General features: G+C 28.6%; 1 protein-coding gene across 1 annotated transcript; it reads right to left on the minus strand.

Moving 5' to 3' along the window:
• Window positions 1–3,660: 3,660 nt before the first annotated feature.
• LOC127280279 (uncharacterized) lies at window positions 3,661–15,607 on the minus strand. The gene is made up of 6 exons (XM_051303186.1): window positions 15,577–15,607; window positions 11,617–11,916; window positions 6,900–7,106; window positions 6,734–6,831; window positions 4,013–4,227; window positions 3,661–3,833 (listed from the first exon to the last, which is right to left on the minus strand). The coding sequence occupies exons 1-5, from the start codon at window positions 15,605–15,607 to the stop codon at window positions 4,048–4,050; spliced, it is 816 nt and encodes a 271-aa protein (XP_051159143.1). The 3' UTR covers window positions 3,661–3,833; window positions 4,013–4,047.
• Window positions 15,608–19,948: the final 4,341 nt, after the last annotated feature.

Consider the following 19,948-nt stretch of genomic DNA (forward strand, 5'->3'; position numbering starts at 1 on the left):
AAATGAAAGTGACTTGAAAGCAATGGCCAAAAATAATTTAGTATCCGAGGTTACGAGGAAATATTCGACGACAAGAAAGAAACAACAACAAATAAACACAAAAGACTATTACGAGTGATACGAGGAAATAGGAAAGTGAAAGATCCAAAAATCAATACAAAGTCAATAAATGATGTGCAAAAAATTCGGAAAAGGGCAACAACGCTATCAGGAGAAAATTTAGTCTATCTATCAAAAAGTGGCCTCGGAAGACCTTGCATTATTCGATCCGGATCGGTGGGAGAACACGGAAAACATATTGTGAAGTACCAGTAGATTTCAATACAGAGACCATCAGCGACGATACCTATGAAGACATGGCGATTGCATCGGATGCTGATGATGTTTTTATCTTAAATTTAACAACAAACAATCCTTGTACTTGGAAGGAAGTCTGCAAAATGGAAGATGCTGAAATATGATACACAGCATTGGAGAACGAGTATTTAGTTCTATTTCAAAATAACATTTGGGAAATCGTAGAACTCCCAAAAAATCGAAAAGTAATTGGAAGTCGATTTGTATTCAATAAAAAAATAGGAACTTATGAAAAGAGAAAAGTTAGATTAGTCTCCCAAGGATGCTCACAACGACTAGGAGAAGATTTTTATGAGACATACTCACCCGTTATCTGATCAACATCGTTAAGACTAGTGGCAGCGATCTCAGCAGTACTGGGACTCGAGATACATCAAATGGACGTGTTCGCCGCTTTTTTGAATGAAGATTTATAAGAGGATGTGTATATGGAGAATCCGGAGCATTTACGTAAAGTGCTAAACATAATAATTTCAAATGAAAAAATTGATTCTAGTGACAAGTGTATTAATAAAAAAGTAGGGTGTCCTTTATGTTCATTTCATGAACATTTTGCTTCCTCATAATATGATGCAAAAAATTTGCTTCCTCATGGAGGAAGCAGTAACACTGAAATTAATATACATAAAAAAATTGTGTTTGTTTAAATTCAAGTTTAAACATAAAATTATTGCATTCCTTGCATTATAATAAATCGATTGGTATGTATGATATATATTTAAATTATTATTATTATTTAAATTGAAAGAGTTAATGAAAGTTTAAAAAAAGGAATACAATTATTTTATATTTGAACATGAATTTAAATCAACACAAAATTTCTTTGTTAAAATGTAAATTTTTTATTTTTTAACTTTCATAATTGTTTTAATTTAACGGAAATGTATACTTTATACATACCAGTCGATTCGTTTCAATGCAAGGAATACAATTATTTTATGTTTAAACTTGAATTTAAATAAAAACACAATTTTTTAGCTAAGACGTAAATTTTTTATTTCTTAAATTTCATTAATTTTTTTAATTTTATTCAAATGTATACTTTCTATATACTAATTGATTTGTTTCAATGCAAGGAATAAAATTATTTCATATATAAACTTGAATTTAATCAAACACATCATTTTTTAGCTAATATGAGAATTTTTGATTTTTTAACTTTCATTAATTCTTTAAATTTCAATCAAATCTATACTTTATATATATCAATCGATTCATCTTGACATAAAGAAGACGATTATATTATATATTACCTTAAATTTTTCGATTTAAAAATTTTTTCAATTAAAAAAAAAATTTTGGAAAAAAGACGATAAAATTTTTTTTTTTGGGTATTTTTAAAAATCCTCTCGTCATTTTTGAGAGATTAATGTGTTAAATAAGCCTACCAAATTTTACCCAAATCCATTAAAACCTGTTAAAGATATCGTGTTCACAAAAACTATCCACACACACATACATACATCCGGACAATTGATCAGGATCTCATATAACATGTTTCTATATAGAGGAAAATTTGTTTTCACCATTTTTAAAAATTTTATAAACGAAAGGACTACATAGCTTCCTCCACGAGGAAGCAAAAAGTGTTTGAAACAGCAAAAAATGGTACGAGAATTTAAAATCAACTGAAAACTGTGTTTGTACGTAAAAAAATCATTGTATGGTTTACGACAATCTGGTTCCAGTGTCATAAAAAATTAGCAAAAAAATTAAAAACTTTGAATATTACACGAGTACACGAGTATACTCAAATCAAAAAATGTATGCTAAAAAATTATTATTATAATTATTATTATTATTATATTATATTATATTATATTATATTATATTATATTATATTATATTATATTATATTATATTATATTATATTATATTATATTATATTATATTATATTATATTATATTATATTATATTATATTATATTATATTATATTATATTATATTATATTATATTATATTATATTATATTATATTATATTATATTATATTATATTATATTATATTATATTATATTATATTATATTATATTATATTATATTATATTATATTATATTATATTATATTATATTATATTATATTATATTATATTATATTATATTATATTATATTATATTATATTATATTATATTATATTATATTATATTATATTATTATAATTATTATTACAGTAAATATCTTTATCAAAACTTAATTGGCGCACTGATATATTTATCTGTAACCACGAGACCGGACATAACCTTCGCCGTAAATGTAAAAAAAGTTATTTAAATTTGTTCGGAGTTGCCGATGCGGATTAGAGTTCAGATATAATTGATAGGAAATCATATTCCGGTTACGCATTTATATTATCTGGTTCACCAATCGGCTGGGAAGCTCGAAAACAAAAAAGTGTAGCCTTATCGAGCACTGAGGCTGAATATGTATTACGTCAGGATTTTCAGTAAAGTGGAAGTGAAGTCTCCAAAAACCGTGTTTTGAGAGTTTTTAGAATTTTTTTCACCTTAACCTAACGTGATATCTCTATCACCTTAGGTTAAGGTGAAAAAAATTAAAGCTTATATCTTACACTTTCAGACTAATATGCGCAAGATAAAAAAAAATTGAAATTTAAAAAAAAATTAGGTTCAAGTCACCCAAAAAGTTTATTGGGGTCATTACTCACACTTTTTTCAAAATTTCAAAATTTTTTTTATTATGCGCATATGGGTCTTTAAATATACGTTTTAAACTTTAATTTAAGCCTATATAGAAGTGTTTAGCTTATTGGGTTAAGGAAAAAAAAATAATGAAAACCCTCAAAAACACGGTTTGTGGAGACTCTACCCTTACTTTACTCAAAATCCTGACTAAAATCATCAAGCGGAGTTAAGATCTCCGGCGAAGAACATATTCAAAGCACAAGTTCTGAGTTTAACTGATGGTCCGTTTCTGAATTGCGATTTTTAGCGCATACTTGATAAAGTATACCTGATTATCAGCTGTACTTGTACCAGGTCTGGTGAGGAAAATTTTCACTTTCTTGTACAAGATCTTGTACAGAGATTTTTAATAGGGGAACATATACATGAATGCATTTATGTAAGGAACTGATAGGAGTTCCGTTACTGAACTTGTACAGGGATTTTCGAAAACTCATTTTGAAAGAAATAATAAGTATTTAGATTTTCATAAAGCTCAGTATGGGACGCATAAATATTCCCTTCTTTAGACTTGACGGAATTTTTGTGGTGTCAAATTAAAAATTCCGACAAATCTAATGAAGGGAATATTCATGCGTCTCCTCAGTACCTCTTGCGAAAATGGTAAGAAGGGTAAAAACTTTGAGTTTGAAACTTACTCTGCACACTTTCTGGATATAGTCTTCTTCGAAGATTATCTATGTGTTGGCCCAGATATTTTCCAATATTCCGCAGTTCCAGCTCACGTGTAACGTAAGACTTCTTCATTTGTTCCAGTCTGTCTTCGAAACATTCTACAAAAATAAATGATATATACGTTTATATAGGAGTAAGTTTTAATTAAATTTCAATAACTGTATAATACGCAACATGTTGAAAAACTGAATCGTTTGAATCGTTTCTAGAACTTAGTGGGAAATATTTCAAAAAAATAATCAATTGATTAATCAAAGATTGATAAACAAATACTTACTAATTAAAGCTGCTTTTTTTAAAGAAGACAGTAGTTTACGAGGTGAACGGCCTTCTATTTGTACCCTCTCCTACGTTTGAATTGGCCAGCACATAATCACGCCACAAAGATTCGGCTAAATATTTCACAAACTTGGAATGATGTTTTTGAACAGTAATTAGATCCCAGGATTGAACAGTTATAAAATATCCACTGTATATGTGAATGCACTTTATCTATTACATAAATGATTACACATTTAATATAGAAAAAAAATAAATATAAATTTTGTTTAAAAATTTGATTTGTTTTCTGTCTATTTATAATTACTGAAATTAATAGTAATGACCTAAAAAATTATTATTGATTATATTGGTTTTATATAAAATTAGTATCAAATTGTAAGTCGTTTTGACAAGACTTTAAAAATTTGTCAATTAAAAATTGTTTTTTTGAAAAATGTTATTTTTTAATTTGAATTTATTTGTTTTTTAATGGTAATATTTTTTTGTATGTATTCTTTGCTAATAATTTTGATGAAATTTATAAAACAACCTTCTTTTTCATTTTTTAATTATCTGTCGAAAATCAAGATTTTTACACATAGTAATATTATTTTATGATAAAATTTACAGAACTTTCATTCACCAATATGATTGAAGAAAATTCAGAAAAAATGATCTCATTCACTCTCAAGGTGGGATTCGAATACGACAAATTCCTATTACCGGTAGGATATTCTTAAAGGAACTGAGCTACACGGGAGATTTACAGATGCATTCAGTTTAGGAATTCTAGCATGAGACTTAATTTAAGAATTGAGACTGAAAAGTTGAATACTGATAATGGAGAGGTGAATTCTTATATTATAATCTACACTTTACACTTCAGCCTTGAGAACTGAGACTCTTGACTATAACCATAGTATCAATTTTTTCTTAACAGTGCAGTGAAAGGGATAAGTCCTATGTCTGAAGTCAAGTCTGAATTGTTCAGTGTTAAATATTCAACCCAAGTGATATCAGGCGGAAATAATCCTGTGACATTCAAGCGATATCATAATTTCACGGTGATATTCCAGTGACATGTGTGAGACGTTCGTATGACACTGAGGGATTATTCTCGTGAAATTCGTGTGATATTGGGCGTAATATTCCTGTGTAATTGTGAGAATGACCCGTGATTTTGAGAAAATATTCCTGTAATTTATAAAATTCTAAAATGTTGTTTGGTATCATTGTTTTGAATATTTAAATACAAAAATTATAGAATTTTTTTACTACAACTTTATAAATCATCTCATAAATATCACGTGGATATTTCCTCAATATGACAGGAACATTACGCTCAATATCATAAGAATATCCCCTTAATATCACAGGAATTTCACAGGAATATTCCCGCAGTGTCATACGAACGTCCCACGAATATCACCGTAGAATGTCCCCGTGAAGTTGACATTATGATATCGCCCGAATGTCACAAAAATATTCTCGCCTAATATCACCGTGACATTCAAGCAATATTCGGTGCTACTTAAAAAGTAATTTGTCTTAAGTCAAGTCAGAAGTCTCAATTTTTAAATATTATGAATCATGTCTTATGTCAAGTTTTAAAGTCTTAAAGAAGAATTGATGTCAGGAACAATTAAGCCGCTGGATTCTAGAAGGGTACGTTAATTTTTTCTGCTGGAAAACGAAGTCCCCTGGACACTTAAAATTCATTTTTCGATTGTATTATTACGTAGCAAACACATGTCAAACGTTCGGCCGCTCGCGCAACTTCAAAGTTTAAACATTCGACATTTTGTTATTAATTGTTCAATTGCATTGTAACTTTCCAGAAAACTTCTTTGGACCTTAATGAACAACTTTCTCACTGGAAGTTTGATGCTGGTGAAAATTTACGAAAATTTCTCACAGGGTGAAAATTGCAGTTCATGAATTTTGCAATGTCTCATTAAAAAATTAATAACTTTTTAAATTTTAATCATAACAACTTTTTTCTTTTTTAGTCACTCGTAGAATATAATAACACGTATTTTCGTTTTTGTTTCATTAAGAAATTCGTAAAATTATCTGAGCTGTCGCGAGTTGAAGTCAAACAAACAATGAAAATTTTCTTTTTAAAAAAAACAGTTTTTCTCTTATATTTCGAAAACGGAAAAACATGGAAAATTTCATTTTAAGAAAAAAAGATGCGCAATCGAATTCTGTATAAGAATATGTTCGAAAAATATTAATATTCGAAAAATGAATTTTAAGTGTCCAGGGGACTTCGTTTTCCAGCAGAAAAAATTTACGTGCCCTTCTAGAATCCAGCGGCTCAATTGTAGCGCGTCAGGGTATGGAACTATCATCACAAGACATTCGTACTATTAGACCATAAACTTGTTTCTAATAGAGGAGGCGCAGCTACCTTTTGTAGTTATGGAACATTCGGAAGTATATAGCATAATTTTAAGCTTTTCTATTAACACGACAGTCATACTACAATCGCAAGAATACGATTCGTACTGTAAAATTAAGAAATTTTTTTCAGTCTAGTATTCGCTATTTTGAGTAAAAAGTTTTTTTTTTACTTTTTATCCAAGAGTCATTCATTTTTTTTAATCCTTCAAGAGATATTAGTTTTTGAACAAAATTTCGGAAAAAGTAACAGTATGCGTCATATTTTTCTAGCTATTAAAAAAAATTATGTACTAATAAATATACTATATATAATTTTTCTAAAAAAATCTACCTTAGCCCCTTTTGAACTAACGTGGTCAAATGTTTCGTGAGACGGTAGTTCCTTGATACTCTCCAAGTATCTCTCCAAGTATCGGTCATCAGTCAAACCTGAATCAGACAAGAATTAAAGATGTCTTTATCAACAATGACAAAATTGGTAAGAATTTATTACATACCTGTTGGACTTAAAATATTAGATGGTAGTCGAATTGATATTTTTGGCAAGGAAGTGCGCAATTTCTTTCGACTCCTTTCATTAGAATTTCCGTTTCTATTCGGTTCGTAACTAACCCTTTCGCCATTATCATCTCTTTCTCCTTCAACTTCACTTTCTATTTGAACTGCATCTTGTCCGTTTCCTTTTTCTACTTCACTTCTTCTTTCTACTTAATTTCCTCTTTCCACTTCATTTACTCTTTCTACTTCACTTTCTCTTTCTACTTCTCTATCTATTTCAGTTTCTCCTTCTTATTCACTTTCTCTTTCTATTTCAGTTTCTCTTTCTTCTTCACTTTCTCTTTCTTTTGCAATTTCACAAAAAAACAATGTTTATTCTAAAAATGTTTCATGTCTTCTAAACAATATTCTAAAACATTTTAAGAACATGGATATTCAAATAATGTTCTACAACATTTTTTGGCTTACATGAAACATGGTTTTTTGCCTACTGGGATAGGCAGTTTTTTATGATTCTCGGAAAAGTAAAAGCACATATAATACATCAAAAATGTTTAAGAAAGAACTGTTTTAAATCATTTTCGTGCAGTGAATAAAGTGTATAGTTTACAGTGATAGAAAAAGTGAATATAATATTTAGTTTTTGTTCTATTTTAACATTCCAATGGAATTTCCAAAATATCTTAACACCAATAAATAAAATTTCATCTCATCAAAATATAACAGTGATGCATGCAGGTTGAGACGCGGAGAGTAACTAGACTTTATTTCTACAACTTGGCAGTTATTCTAAAACTAAAAGTTGTAGTAAATTCCATAAATACTAGAAATCTCGTAGAATATATTTTAATTACTATTAACCCGAAAAGAATAAAAATCAACCCTTAACGACTATCACCCATTAAACATTTTAATAAATCGGCAGTAACTGTAAAACCAATAAACTGAAATTTTTTTATAAGCTCCGAGGACATTGCAAATTTTTACCAATACTTTCCAATTACTATCAACTTCAATAGGATCAAAATCAACCACTAACAATCATCTCCTAATGAATATTTAGATAAAATATTAGTAATTATAAGAAAAAAAATGAAAATAAATTCTACTGAACATTTGAATATATTAGCAGAAAACTGTGAAACAAGTAAACTAAAAAATTGTTTATAAGCTCCGAGGATATTAGAAATTTTTAAGATAAAATTGTGACTCAGATGTCAATTCTGACAAAAATGAATAAATTTCGGAAAATCAGACATTAATTTTTTTTTTTTTAAAATGACTACTTTCTTAGGCAATGTTGTAGCCCTGGACAGTACTTTTTGAACTACATAAAATACTTTTTGTGAAATGTTTTTTGTTTAAAAATTTTCCCAAAAAACAAAACCCGTCTCAACCTGCATACATCTTCCTTTTTTCAAAATTTTTACTTTTATTTGTTCTGAAACACAAAAGTTATGAAAATCTCTTTGTAAAATTTAAAGTTGTTGAAAGATAACTTTTATTGAATAAAAGTGAATTGTTATATTTGAAAACAGTTATTTTTCTAGTTGGACAGTGTCAAAATTCGGATTTGAATTTCTCTTTACGTTCAAATTTTGTAAAGCAAAAAATTTCATAACTTTATATTTAAGAACAACTTAAGGCGCTTGAACAGGTAGCCAGAAAGAGCCAATCAGAGAGTCAGTAGATATAAATTTTCTGTTTCTCTTACTCTTGTACGTTTTTTGCGTAGGGGGAGGCTGCCGGATGTGTACAAGCGCCTTTAACTCCATGAGTGTGGATGACATCTTCACATATATTCGCAAAAGTCCTTACTTAGGGATTTTTGAGGTCGCTGATCACGATTCTAAAGTCAGATTTTCAAAATACTTAATTTTTGATCCAATATGGCCGACAATGATTTTGAAAAATTTTTAAAATCGATAGATTTGATTAAAAATTTTTACTCAAATAAGGCACTTACAATAAACAATAACTATGAAATGTTAACAATGAAATTCATAATTTTTTTATTTGTACCCTTTAGTAACGAATTTTAAGCGAACTGTCATGAAAATTTATTCACGGCAAAGTCTTACACACTTTGGGACTATTTTGTTATATTTTAGCTACACACCAAAGGAGTTAAATGAAAATTCTTTGTATGTATATTGAGCCCGCCATCTATGACATTTTATTACATTTCATTTATTACCATTATATTTAAAACTTCGAAAGGGTCAACATTGAGAAACTCTATCTCGAAAACTATTAGAACTATTACATTGTTCTTTTTTGTAAATTATCAGGTATTTAGTGAGGTTTACCTTTCCCGTTGGTTATTTTTACATAAATTATTAGTTTCTAAGATATATTACAAAAATTGAAAAGTAACAGATTTTCCTGCAACTTTGCATACAAGTAGTTCATTGGAAAATATTAGATAGGGTCATTTGGGGTATATGTAAACGGATTTGCTTAGTTTCGACAATAACGTAAGTTTTTTATTTTAAAAAGTAATACTTCCGGTTTTCTACTGCATGAACTTGTTACTTCACTTCCCTAGAAACATTTTATGAGGTACAAAAAAATATTGATCAACTTGAATCGCTTAAAACTGACTGTTTACATTTACCCCGAGATTTTGAAATTTTCCCAAAATTCGGGGTAAATGTAAACACCCCTGTAGTTTAAAGAGGTTTAAGAAAAAAGTTATCCCAAGTATACTACTGAGTAAAGGGATGTAAAAACTGAAAAAAATTCTTGGTAGATGTTAAATAATTGAACCAATTGATTGATATGCAATATATAAAATAAGCAATCATTACCATAACAAAACTAGTAATGTAAAACTTGAATAACTTCAATAAATTTTAATAGATTTTCATTCAACTTGGTGAAAATAAGTTTTTAAGGTTGCTGAATAAGATTCTAAAATCGAATTTTTAAATTTCAAAATGTCGGATCCAAAATGGCGGACAAACATAAAAATATTGTTAAAAATTAATCAAATTTGCTTGAATCTCGCTACTCGGGGGTTTTTGAGGTCACTGAATACGAATTTGAAGACAAATTTAAAATTTTCAAAATGTCGGATCAATCAACCAATCAATCCACCAATCACTCAATCAACCAATCTATAAATCAATCATCCAAGCAACCAATCTATCCACCAATCAATCACTCAATCACTCAATCAAACCAATCATCCAATCAATCCACTAATCAATCAATCAAGCAATCAACCACTCATTCAACCAATCTATAAATCAATTATCCAATCAACCAATCAATCCAATCCACCAATTACTCAATCAACCAATCAATCCATCAATCCATCAATCAATCTATCAATCAATCAACCAATCAATCACTCACTCTTATTCTAGGATTCCTACGTACCTGAGAATTATTCACCAATCGTGAAGAATCGCTTTCCTATATTTTAAACACGTAAATGCACTATGCAATACTATGCAGGTCTATACCTGCAACTGACTAACACGAAGGAGATATAAAAGAAGATCCAATTTCGTTTTTTATGTAATTTTACAGGGCCCAAATAATGTAATTGTGAAATAGAAGCAAATTTATTCAATTATTTTCTTTTAAAATGCAGCAGAAATTCTGTTTACATTTACCCCGAGTTTTCGAATTCTCGGGGTAAATGTAAACACTTAATTATCTATTAACTGAATTGGCGAAATTAAAAAATCAAAGTCAGCTTTTGTTAAGGGATTCATAAGGAATAATTAGAAATTTTAGTTTGAATTTTTAGTTCATTTTTATTCAAATGCGAGACAAAATACTGAAACAGTAAAACTTTGATTTTCAATCTTTCATGCATTAAGCGACAAATTGGAGTATGGCTTTGACAATTGTCGAAAAAAAAAAATTGGCAATACTCAGAACCTGTTGCAGGTAAGCTGAGGTTAAAATATTGGGATCAAACTTAATTTTAAATCTGAAAATTAAGCTGCAAAATCTGCTGTTTACATTTACCCCTTGTTTACATTTTCCCCAAATGACCCTACCTATTTTTTTGTATCGGCCCAAAAATGGTTTTAGGGGTAGAAATCACCCTTAATAGTTTTTAGGGATGAGTTTGATTATTTTACGAATTATTTGAACGATTACTGTAAAACCGGGTATAGAGGGGTTTCTGAGGTCGCTGATTACGAATATGAAGTCAGTTTTTAAATATTTTAAATGGCAAATAAATTTTAAAAAGTTTGTGATTTTTTAATTTTTTAATTTTGCGGAGGTAGTGATGAAATGATTTTTAAAAGAGTGTTTAGAAGTAAAAATTCTTGAAAAAAAATTTTTTTAATGAAAATTATAATTTAAAGTTAGAGCAGTAATGTGGAAGGTTGTCATTTTTTACAGCAAAGAAGTGCTGAATACACATTGATGTTTTGCACCAACCACATCTTATTATTGCAATATTATTGCAAATTTCACAGCTGCTTTCACAGTTTGTCATGCAAAAGACAACAGGGGTGTCGGATTTCTCTGGTTTTTCTTCAATGTATCTACTTTTCCACCAAGCGTATTTAAACAAATTCTTAAATCTTGGCGAGGAAAATTGGTTGTGAATTAACGACTGGATTTTGAGGATGTTGTCTCTTAAGTGTAAGTTGACGTCATAGTTGTAGAGAATGACAATGTCAGAAAATTTCTTTAAAAAATTTTTCCATGGTCTAAAGCAATAGACGTCTAGCGGTTGTATGAAACCAGTAGTTCCAGCAGGAATCATACAAATGTCGACGTTCTTATTTCCTCGATCTAAATTGTCAAATGTCTTTTTGGTTTGCCCTGACCAAGAGTCCAACAAAAGAACAGAGTTTTCCTCGGTTGTTGGTAGAAAAACGTTTTTATACCATTTAATGACAAGTTCTGATGATAATTTACCGGATTTTGACGCAAAAACTGCAATATTATTGGCTCTGTACATATTTTTCTCTACAATTGGTCCAAATTTACCGTTAGTTTCTTGCAGGACAATTAACAAAGGAGATGTCAACGTTAAGTCTCCTGCGAGAAGTAAATAACGTGAAGCCACCTACCTACTATGCATGGAAACTATCACTCGAATGCTCAACTGCGCATGCTTTTAAAAAGCGCACTAAATTCAAATGTAATTATAATGCCAATACAAATAGAAATGGACTATATTTATATATTGATTCACAATCAGTTAATTGTTTTAACAGACAGTAAAATAATTTGATTTATTTATTATCCAATAATTAATAAATAAAACAATGAACATTTTGAAATTACAGTATTGTTACAAATTAATTGGGTGTTTACTTTTTTTAGTGAATCAAATTTCCAGAAATCTTCCTGTTCTCTTAATGTAATAAAGTTGTTATTATTATTTTTATAATAAATTGTTGTCAAAAAATTAATTAATTAATAAAACATTTTTTATTGTCAAGTAAATTTAAAAAATTGTAAAAAAAATATTTAACAAAATTTTTTATGTCAAAATTTAAAAAGAGAATTATCTAACTGTACGAATGTAAAAATGTAAAAAAAAATTTTGTCCCGTTCAGAAATAAATACAATTGTGATTGAACTATAATTATAATTATCCATTACAAATTCTAATTAATGACTTTTAGAAAATATTCAAGAGTATAAAAAAAGCATGTAGAAATTTAATACTTTTATATTTTCATTTCATGTTAAATTTAATACTTTTTTCAAAAATAATAGGCCATTTTGAATTTTTAAAAACGAACTTTAAATTCGTCATCAGCGACCTCATTAACCCCTTGATACAAAATTTCAACATTTTTCAAAAACTTACCAATTTTTTAAAAATTAATACACCATATTGGATCCGCCATTTTGAATTTCTAAAAACTAACTTTAAATTCGTCATCAGCGACCTCATTAACCTCTTGATACAAAGTTTTACTAAATTTTATTATTTTAGAAACACATTACAAAAAAATAACTAATTTTTTCAAAATTAATTTGCCATATTGGATCCGCCATTTTGAATATTTAAAAACTGACTTCATATTCGTAATCAGCGACCTCAGAAACCCCTCTATACCCGGTTTTACAGTAATCGTTCAAATAATTCGTAAAATAATCAAACTCACCCCTAAAAACTGTTAAGGGTGATTTCTACCCCTAAAACTATTTTTGGGCCGATATAAAAAAATAGGTATCTAATATTTTTAAATGAACTACTTGTATGCAAAGTTGCAGGAAAATCGGCGACTGACACTTCCCTAGTCTTACTTTGGGTCAATTTTTGAGCTACATGGTTCAAATTTTTATTAAATTATTCAGAAATGTATAAAATTTATTTTTTATAAAAACTAGGTACTTTATTTTTACCCCAGAATGAAGGGTTTAAGCAAAAAAATGAAGGTTCTAAGTTAAAACATGATATGCCTTGTTTTTCGACTAATTTAACTAGACTACAAGTTTTATGTGTGGTTTTACTTTTCGGTGGTTCAAATGGTTATGTGGAGAACTATAACATACTTTTGTATATATAAAATAAACTATTGATGCAATTAATTTCTATCAAATACATTAAATGTAATCTATTATATGATTTTCTTCACTACTAGTAATCAATTAACTTATTTAAAATATTATTTAGGGATCTAATTCAAGTTGACCATTAAAATTTGGGTTTAAATTTGAAAGCATTTGCACGGCTTGAAACTATTTTTCAAGGCATTAAAAATAATACTTAATTGAGAATCACGCATATACAAAAATTTATTTAAACGATGTAACAGTAAAGGAAAAAATTAAGAAACGGTCCCATGTTAACGTGAAACCGTTAGCGTAAAACGAAAGAGTGAGTAAAAGAGATAAATAGATATAACTCTCTCTTTCACTCACTTGGTTTACGCTTTTTGCCGTCGCATTTACGCCTACATGGGACGGTCCATTTACAGCTAATAAAAGAAAAATCTGCGTCATTACATAAAAATTGAAAACAATCTCTAAATTAGGAGAAAAAGGAGATTAGAGTTTTATGTAACTATTTTATTAAAAGAAGCATGAAGTATATTTTACCTGTTGGAGTATGCACATGACTTGGAGGCAAGAAACTTTTCGCACCCATGGCAAAAAGTTTCCTCTTCAAATTAGACTTATTTCTCTCATTCTTTACATTAGCGATAATTTTCTAGTTTAGAACATAAGAAATAAAGTTCAGAGCAATAACAATGATTAAGGGGAGGTTCTCATTGCACAGTGGGGCCAAAAACACGTCCGTGGACAAATTAACTTAGAGCCTACAAATTTCAACCGATTTTGACGTTCTTTGAATTGACTTAAAGGTAATAAAATTCCACACAGCGCTGTCGTTTTTGTTTTTTTAAAAAAAAATTTTTTCTATTGTTTATTTATTGTTAAAGTTGAAAAATTTTTTTTTTCTTCTCTAAAAACTACATAAGTTTTTCAAAAAGGACGGTATTACATCAACAAAGCCTAAAATTGTTAAAGCAATGATTTGAGAACATTTTCTGAGATTTAAATAATTGTTTAAAAATTTTTTTTAATTGTTATTAACAAATTAGCGGACTAAAGACGATTTAATTGTTTTTTTTACTTTTAGCAATTGAAATGCATGTAATCTTTTGTATTTAAGGGCCAAAAGTAATTAACATTGAAAATAATTATTATAAACTAATTATTGTTATTTTTTAAACAATTTTTATAAACAATTTTCTTTATCTTAGTTCTTTATAACTAAATTATTTAAATATTGTGTTCAGTCTACTATATTATTACTCAAGATGAACAAATATTGCTAAATTTTGACAATTTTCAACTTAGCTTTGTTTAAACAACTCTTAATTAACAAATACACAATGACGTTGTTTTTAGTTGTTTCAAATTCGTTTTTTTTCAAGACTCCTTCCCACGTGAAAAAGTTCCCGGAAGACTCCCGGGAATCTCCCGGGAATTTCTTAGAAAAAATTCCCGCAAACTTGTTAACCCTTACGTGAAGCATTGTAGGTGTCTCTGAAACAAAAAACTTTTGTTTAAGGCGTAAAAAATTTTTGTAAGTATTTAAAAAGTTTCATTTAACACGAGGAAGTACCCAGAAGCATATTTAAAGTTTAGGTTATGAAATTTCAAATTCAGACAATTTTGTTGGTATTTTTGTATGTTACGTTTAATACTTCGAGAATGTTTTATAGTTAAAAAAAATTAATCAAAATGTTTTATTCTGTAATTTAGTAAATGTCTGTACATAAAAGTTTAATAAAAATTAAAAAAATCAACGATATTTTTGAAGATATTTTAGTTGTTTTTCAAGAATTAAAAATATAAATATAAATTGATAAATAAATAATCAGAAGAAAAAATTTTAATTATGATAAAAACTTTTTGTTTGAAATTACATGGAATAAATAATTAACTGATTTATATTTAATTTGACAGAGACAGTTGATAAAAATCAATTGACCTAGGAGCAAATATTTAAAGGTTAATTGAAGATATTTGACTTTGACTGAGTTTAGGTAATATGATAATTGCTTCTCGTAAACGATTGAGCTGTTTAACATAAACTTCCCTGAAAAAGTTTATGAAAACGACCTGAACACTAGGAAAGTATTTTGAAACTTCCTAGTGATCATTTATCACGTTTTAAGGTTAACTTGTTCCAGAAGTTGACGAAAAATTACCCTGAGTAATCATAGGTACCTGGAATTCTCTTGTAGCGATCGTCTTTCATATTTTAGGGTTTTCTTCCTCGAAGAAGTTATCGAAATTTAACTAACTTTTAGAGAAGTACCTGGAGAGATCCTAGTAATCGACTATTGATTTTTTTTCAGTTTAATACATTGGAAAATGTCGATTAATTACCTGGATCTCAGACTGAAACCTTGAATAGGTTCCTATAAGTAATTAACATGCAAAATATGATTAACCTAAACTTTAAATATGCTTCTGGGTACTTCCTAGTGTTAAATGAAACATTCTAAATACTTACAAAAATTTTTTACGCCTTAAACAAAAGTTTTTTGTTTCAGAGACACCTACAATGCTTCACGTAAGGGTTAACAAGTTTGCGGGAATTTTTTCTGAGAAATTCCCGGGAGATTCCCGGGAATCAACTCCCGGGAAATTCCCGGGACTCTCCCGGGAACTTTTTCACGTGGGCTTAATTTTTAAATATTTTTGTATTACACCGTCCGACACGATTTTTCACACATGAAAAAATCAATGATTTTTAGAAACACCAAAAAAAAGATACCCGTGTCTGTCCGTTTTGCTAGATCAGGTCATTTTTTGCTTTTAGGGGTAAAATCAACCCTTAAATGAAAGGTGATAGGAAATCTTGTACAAATAAATAATTTTTTATGAAACCTGGTATCTCGGGGTTTTCCGGGTCGCTGATTACGAATCTGATGTCGGATTTTCAAAATTCAAAATGGCGGATCCAATATGGCGGTTGAAATTTATAATAATTCACCAATTCATTTGAAAGTTGTTACTTAGGGGTTTTTGGGGTCGCTGATTGCGAATATGATGTCAGATTTTCAAAATTCAAAATGGCGGATTCAATATAGCGGTCGAAATTTATAAAAGTTCATCGAATTCACTTGAAACTTGTTACTTGAAGGTTTTTGGGGTCGCTGATAACGAATATGATGTCAGATTTTAATAATTCAAAATGGCGGATCCAATATGGCGGTCGAAATTTATAAATATTAATCATTTTTTATAAAACTTGGTGTCTAGAAGTTTTTGGGGTCGCTGAGCACAAATCTGAAGTCAGATTTTTAAAATTCAAAATGGCAGATTCAATATAGCGTTTGAAATTTTTAAAAATTCGTCGAATTCACTTGAAACTTGTTACTTGAAGGTTTTTGGGGTTGCTGATTACGAATTTGATGTCGGCTTTTCAAAATTCAAAATGGCGGATCCAATATGGTGGTCGAAATTTATAAATGTTTTTATGTTGTTATTATTATTATTATTATTATGTTATTATCAGCGACCTCAAAAGCCCCTAGACATCAAATTTTATAAAAAATAATTAATATTTATAAATTTCGACTGCCATATTGGATCCGCCATGTTGAATTTTCAAAATCTGACATCATATTCGTTATCAGCGACCCCAAAAACCTTCAAGTAACAAGTTTCAAGTGAATTCGACCAATTTTTAAAAATTTCAAACGCTATATTGAATCTGCCATTTTGAATTTTAAAAATCTGACATCATATTCGCAATCAGCGACCCCAAAAACCTTAAAGTAACAAGTTTCAAGTAAATTCGATGAACTTTTATAAATTTCGAACGCCATATTGAATCCACCATTTTGAATTTTGAAAATCTGACATCAGATTCGTAATCAGCGACCCGGAAAACCCCGAGATACCAGGTTTCATAAAAAATTATTAATTTGTACAAGATTTCCTATCACCTTTCATTTAAGGGCTGTTTTTACCTCTAAAAGCAAAAAATGACCTGATCTAGCAAAACGGACAGACACGGGTATCTTTTTTTTGGTGTTTCTGAAAATCATTGATTTTTTCATGTGTGAAAAATCGTGTCGGACGGTGTAATATAAAAATATTTAAAAATTAAGGAGTCTTGAAAAAAAACGAATTTGAAACAACTAAAAACAACGTCACTGTGTATTTGTTAATTAAGAGTTGTTTAAACAAAGCTAAGTTGAAAATTGTCAAAATTTAGCAATATTTGTTCATCTTGAGTAATAATATAGTAGACTGAACACAATATTTAAATAATTTAGTTATAAAGAACTAAGATAAAGAAAATTGTTTATAAAAATTGTTTAAAAAATACTAGGAAGTTTCAAAATACTTTCCTAGTGTTCAGGTCGTTTTCATAAACTTTTTCAGGGAAGTTTATGTTAAACAGCTCAATCGTTTACGAGAAGCAATTATCATATTACCTAAACTCAGTCAAAGTCAAATATCTTCAATTAACCTTTAAATATTTGCTCCTAGGTCAATTGATTTTTATCAACTGTCTCTGTCAAATTAAATATAAATCAGTTAATTATTTATTCCATGTAATTTCAAACAAAAAGTTTTTATCATAATTAAAATTTTTTCTTCTGATTATTTATTTATCAATTTATATTTATATTTTTAATTCTTGAAAAACAACTAAAATATCTTCAAAAATATCGTTGATTTTTTTAATTTTTATTAAACTTTTATGTACAGACATTTACTAAATTACAGAATAAAACATTTTGATTAATTTTTTTTAACTATAAAACATTCTCGAAGTATTAAACGTAACATACAAAAATACCAACAAAATTGTCTGAATTTGAAATTTCATAACCTAAACTTTAAATATGCTTCTGGGTACTTCCTCGTGTTAAATGAAACTTTTTAAATACTTACAAAAATTTTTTACGCCTTAAACAAAAGTTTTTTGTTTCAGAGACACCTACAATGCTTCACGTAAGGGTTAACAAGTTTGCGGGAATTTTTTCTAAGAAATTCCCGGGAGTCTTCCGGGAACTTTTTCACGTGGGAAGGAGTCTTGAAAAAAAACGAATTTGAACAACTAAAAACAACGTCATTGTGTATTTGTTAATTAAGAGTTGTTTAAACAAAGCTAAGTTGAAAATTGTCAAAATTTAGCAATATTTGTTCATCTTGAGTAATAATATAGTAGACTGAACACAATATTTAAATAATTTAGTTATAAAGAACTAAGATAAAGAAAATTGTTTATAAAAATTGTTTAAAAAATAACAATAATTAGTTTATAATAATTATTTTCAATGTTAATTACTTTTGGCCCTTAAATACAAAAGATTACATGCATTTCAATTGCTAAAAGTAAAAAAAACAATTAAATCGTCTTTAGTCCGCTAATTTGTTAATAACAATTAAAAAAAATTTTTAAACAATTATTTAAATCTCAGAAAATGTTCTCAAATCATTGCTTTAACAATTTTAGGCTTTGTTGATGTAATACCGTCCTTTTTGAAAAACTTATGTAGTTTTTAGAGAAGAAAAAAAAAATTTTTCAACTTTAACAATAAATAAACAATAGAAAAATTTTTTTTTTAAAAAAACAAAAACGACAGCGCTGTGTGGAATTTTATTACCTTTAAGTCAATTCAAAGAACGTCAAAATCGGTTGAAATTTGTAGGCTCTAAGTTAATTTGTCCACGGACGTGTTTTTGGCCCCACTGTGCACTGTGCAATGAGAACCTCCCCTTAATCATTGTTATTGCTCTGAACTTTATTTCTTATGTTCTAAACTAGAAAATTATCGCTAATGTAAAGAATGAGAGAAATAAGTCTAATTTGAAGAGGAAACTTTTTGCCATGGGTGCGAAAAGTTTCTTGCCTCCAAGTCATGTGCATACTCCAACAGGTAAAATATACTTCATGCTTCTTTTAATAAAATAGTTACATAAAACTCTAATCTCCTTTTTCTCCTAATTTAGAGATTGTTTTCAATTTTTATGTAATGACGCAGATTTTTCTTTTATTAGCTGTAAATGGACCGTCCCATGTAGGCGTAAATGCGACGGCAAAAAGCGTAAACCAAGTGAGTGAAAGAGAGAGTTATATCTATTTATCTCTTTTACTCACTCTTTCGTTTTACGCTAACGGTTTCACGTTAACATGGGACCGTTTCTTAATTTTTTCCTTTACTGTTACATCGTTTAAATAAATTTTTGTATATGCGTGATTCTCAATTAAGTATTATTTTTAATGCCTTGAAAAATAGTTTCAAGCCGTGCAAATGCTTTCAAATTTAAACCCAAATTTTAATGGTCAACTTGAATTAGATCCCTAAATAATATTTTAAATAAGTTAATTGATTACTAGTAGTGAAGAAAATCATATAATAGATTACATTTAATGTATTTGATAGAAATTAATTGCATCAATAGTTTATTTTATATATACAAAAGTATGTTATAGTTCTCCACATAACCATTTGAACCACCGAAAAGTAAAACCACACATAAAACTTGTAGTCTAGTTAAATTAGTCGAAAAACAAGGCATATCATGTTTTAACTTAGAACCTTCATTTTTTTGCTTAAACCCTTCATTCTGG

The sequence above is a fragment of the Leptopilina boulardi genome, unplaced genomic scaffold (assembly GCF_019393585.1).
Source record: "Leptopilina boulardi isolate dan_hultmark-lab unplaced genomic scaffold, ZJU_Lbou_2.1 LbouV2_233, whole genome shotgun sequence".
NCBI classification, from domain to species: Eukaryota; Metazoa; Arthropoda; class Insecta; order Hymenoptera; family Figitidae; genus Leptopilina; species Leptopilina boulardi.

Excerpts from the sequence above, each read along its gene's own strand:
- LOC127280279 (XM_051303186.1), bottom strand. The coding sequence starts at position 15,607 with ATGAAAGACGATCGCTACAAGAGAATTCCAG. Across the intron at positions 7,107-11,616 it reads GATTCCTGCTGGAACTACTG|AAAGAAGAAGTGAAGTAGAA; the intron begins GTTTCATACAAC and ends GAAATTAAGTAG. Across the intron at positions 4,228-6,733 it reads TTAGTTCAAAAGGGGCTAAG|ATAAAGTGCATTCACATATA; the intron begins GTAGATTTTTTT and ends TTTATGTAATAG.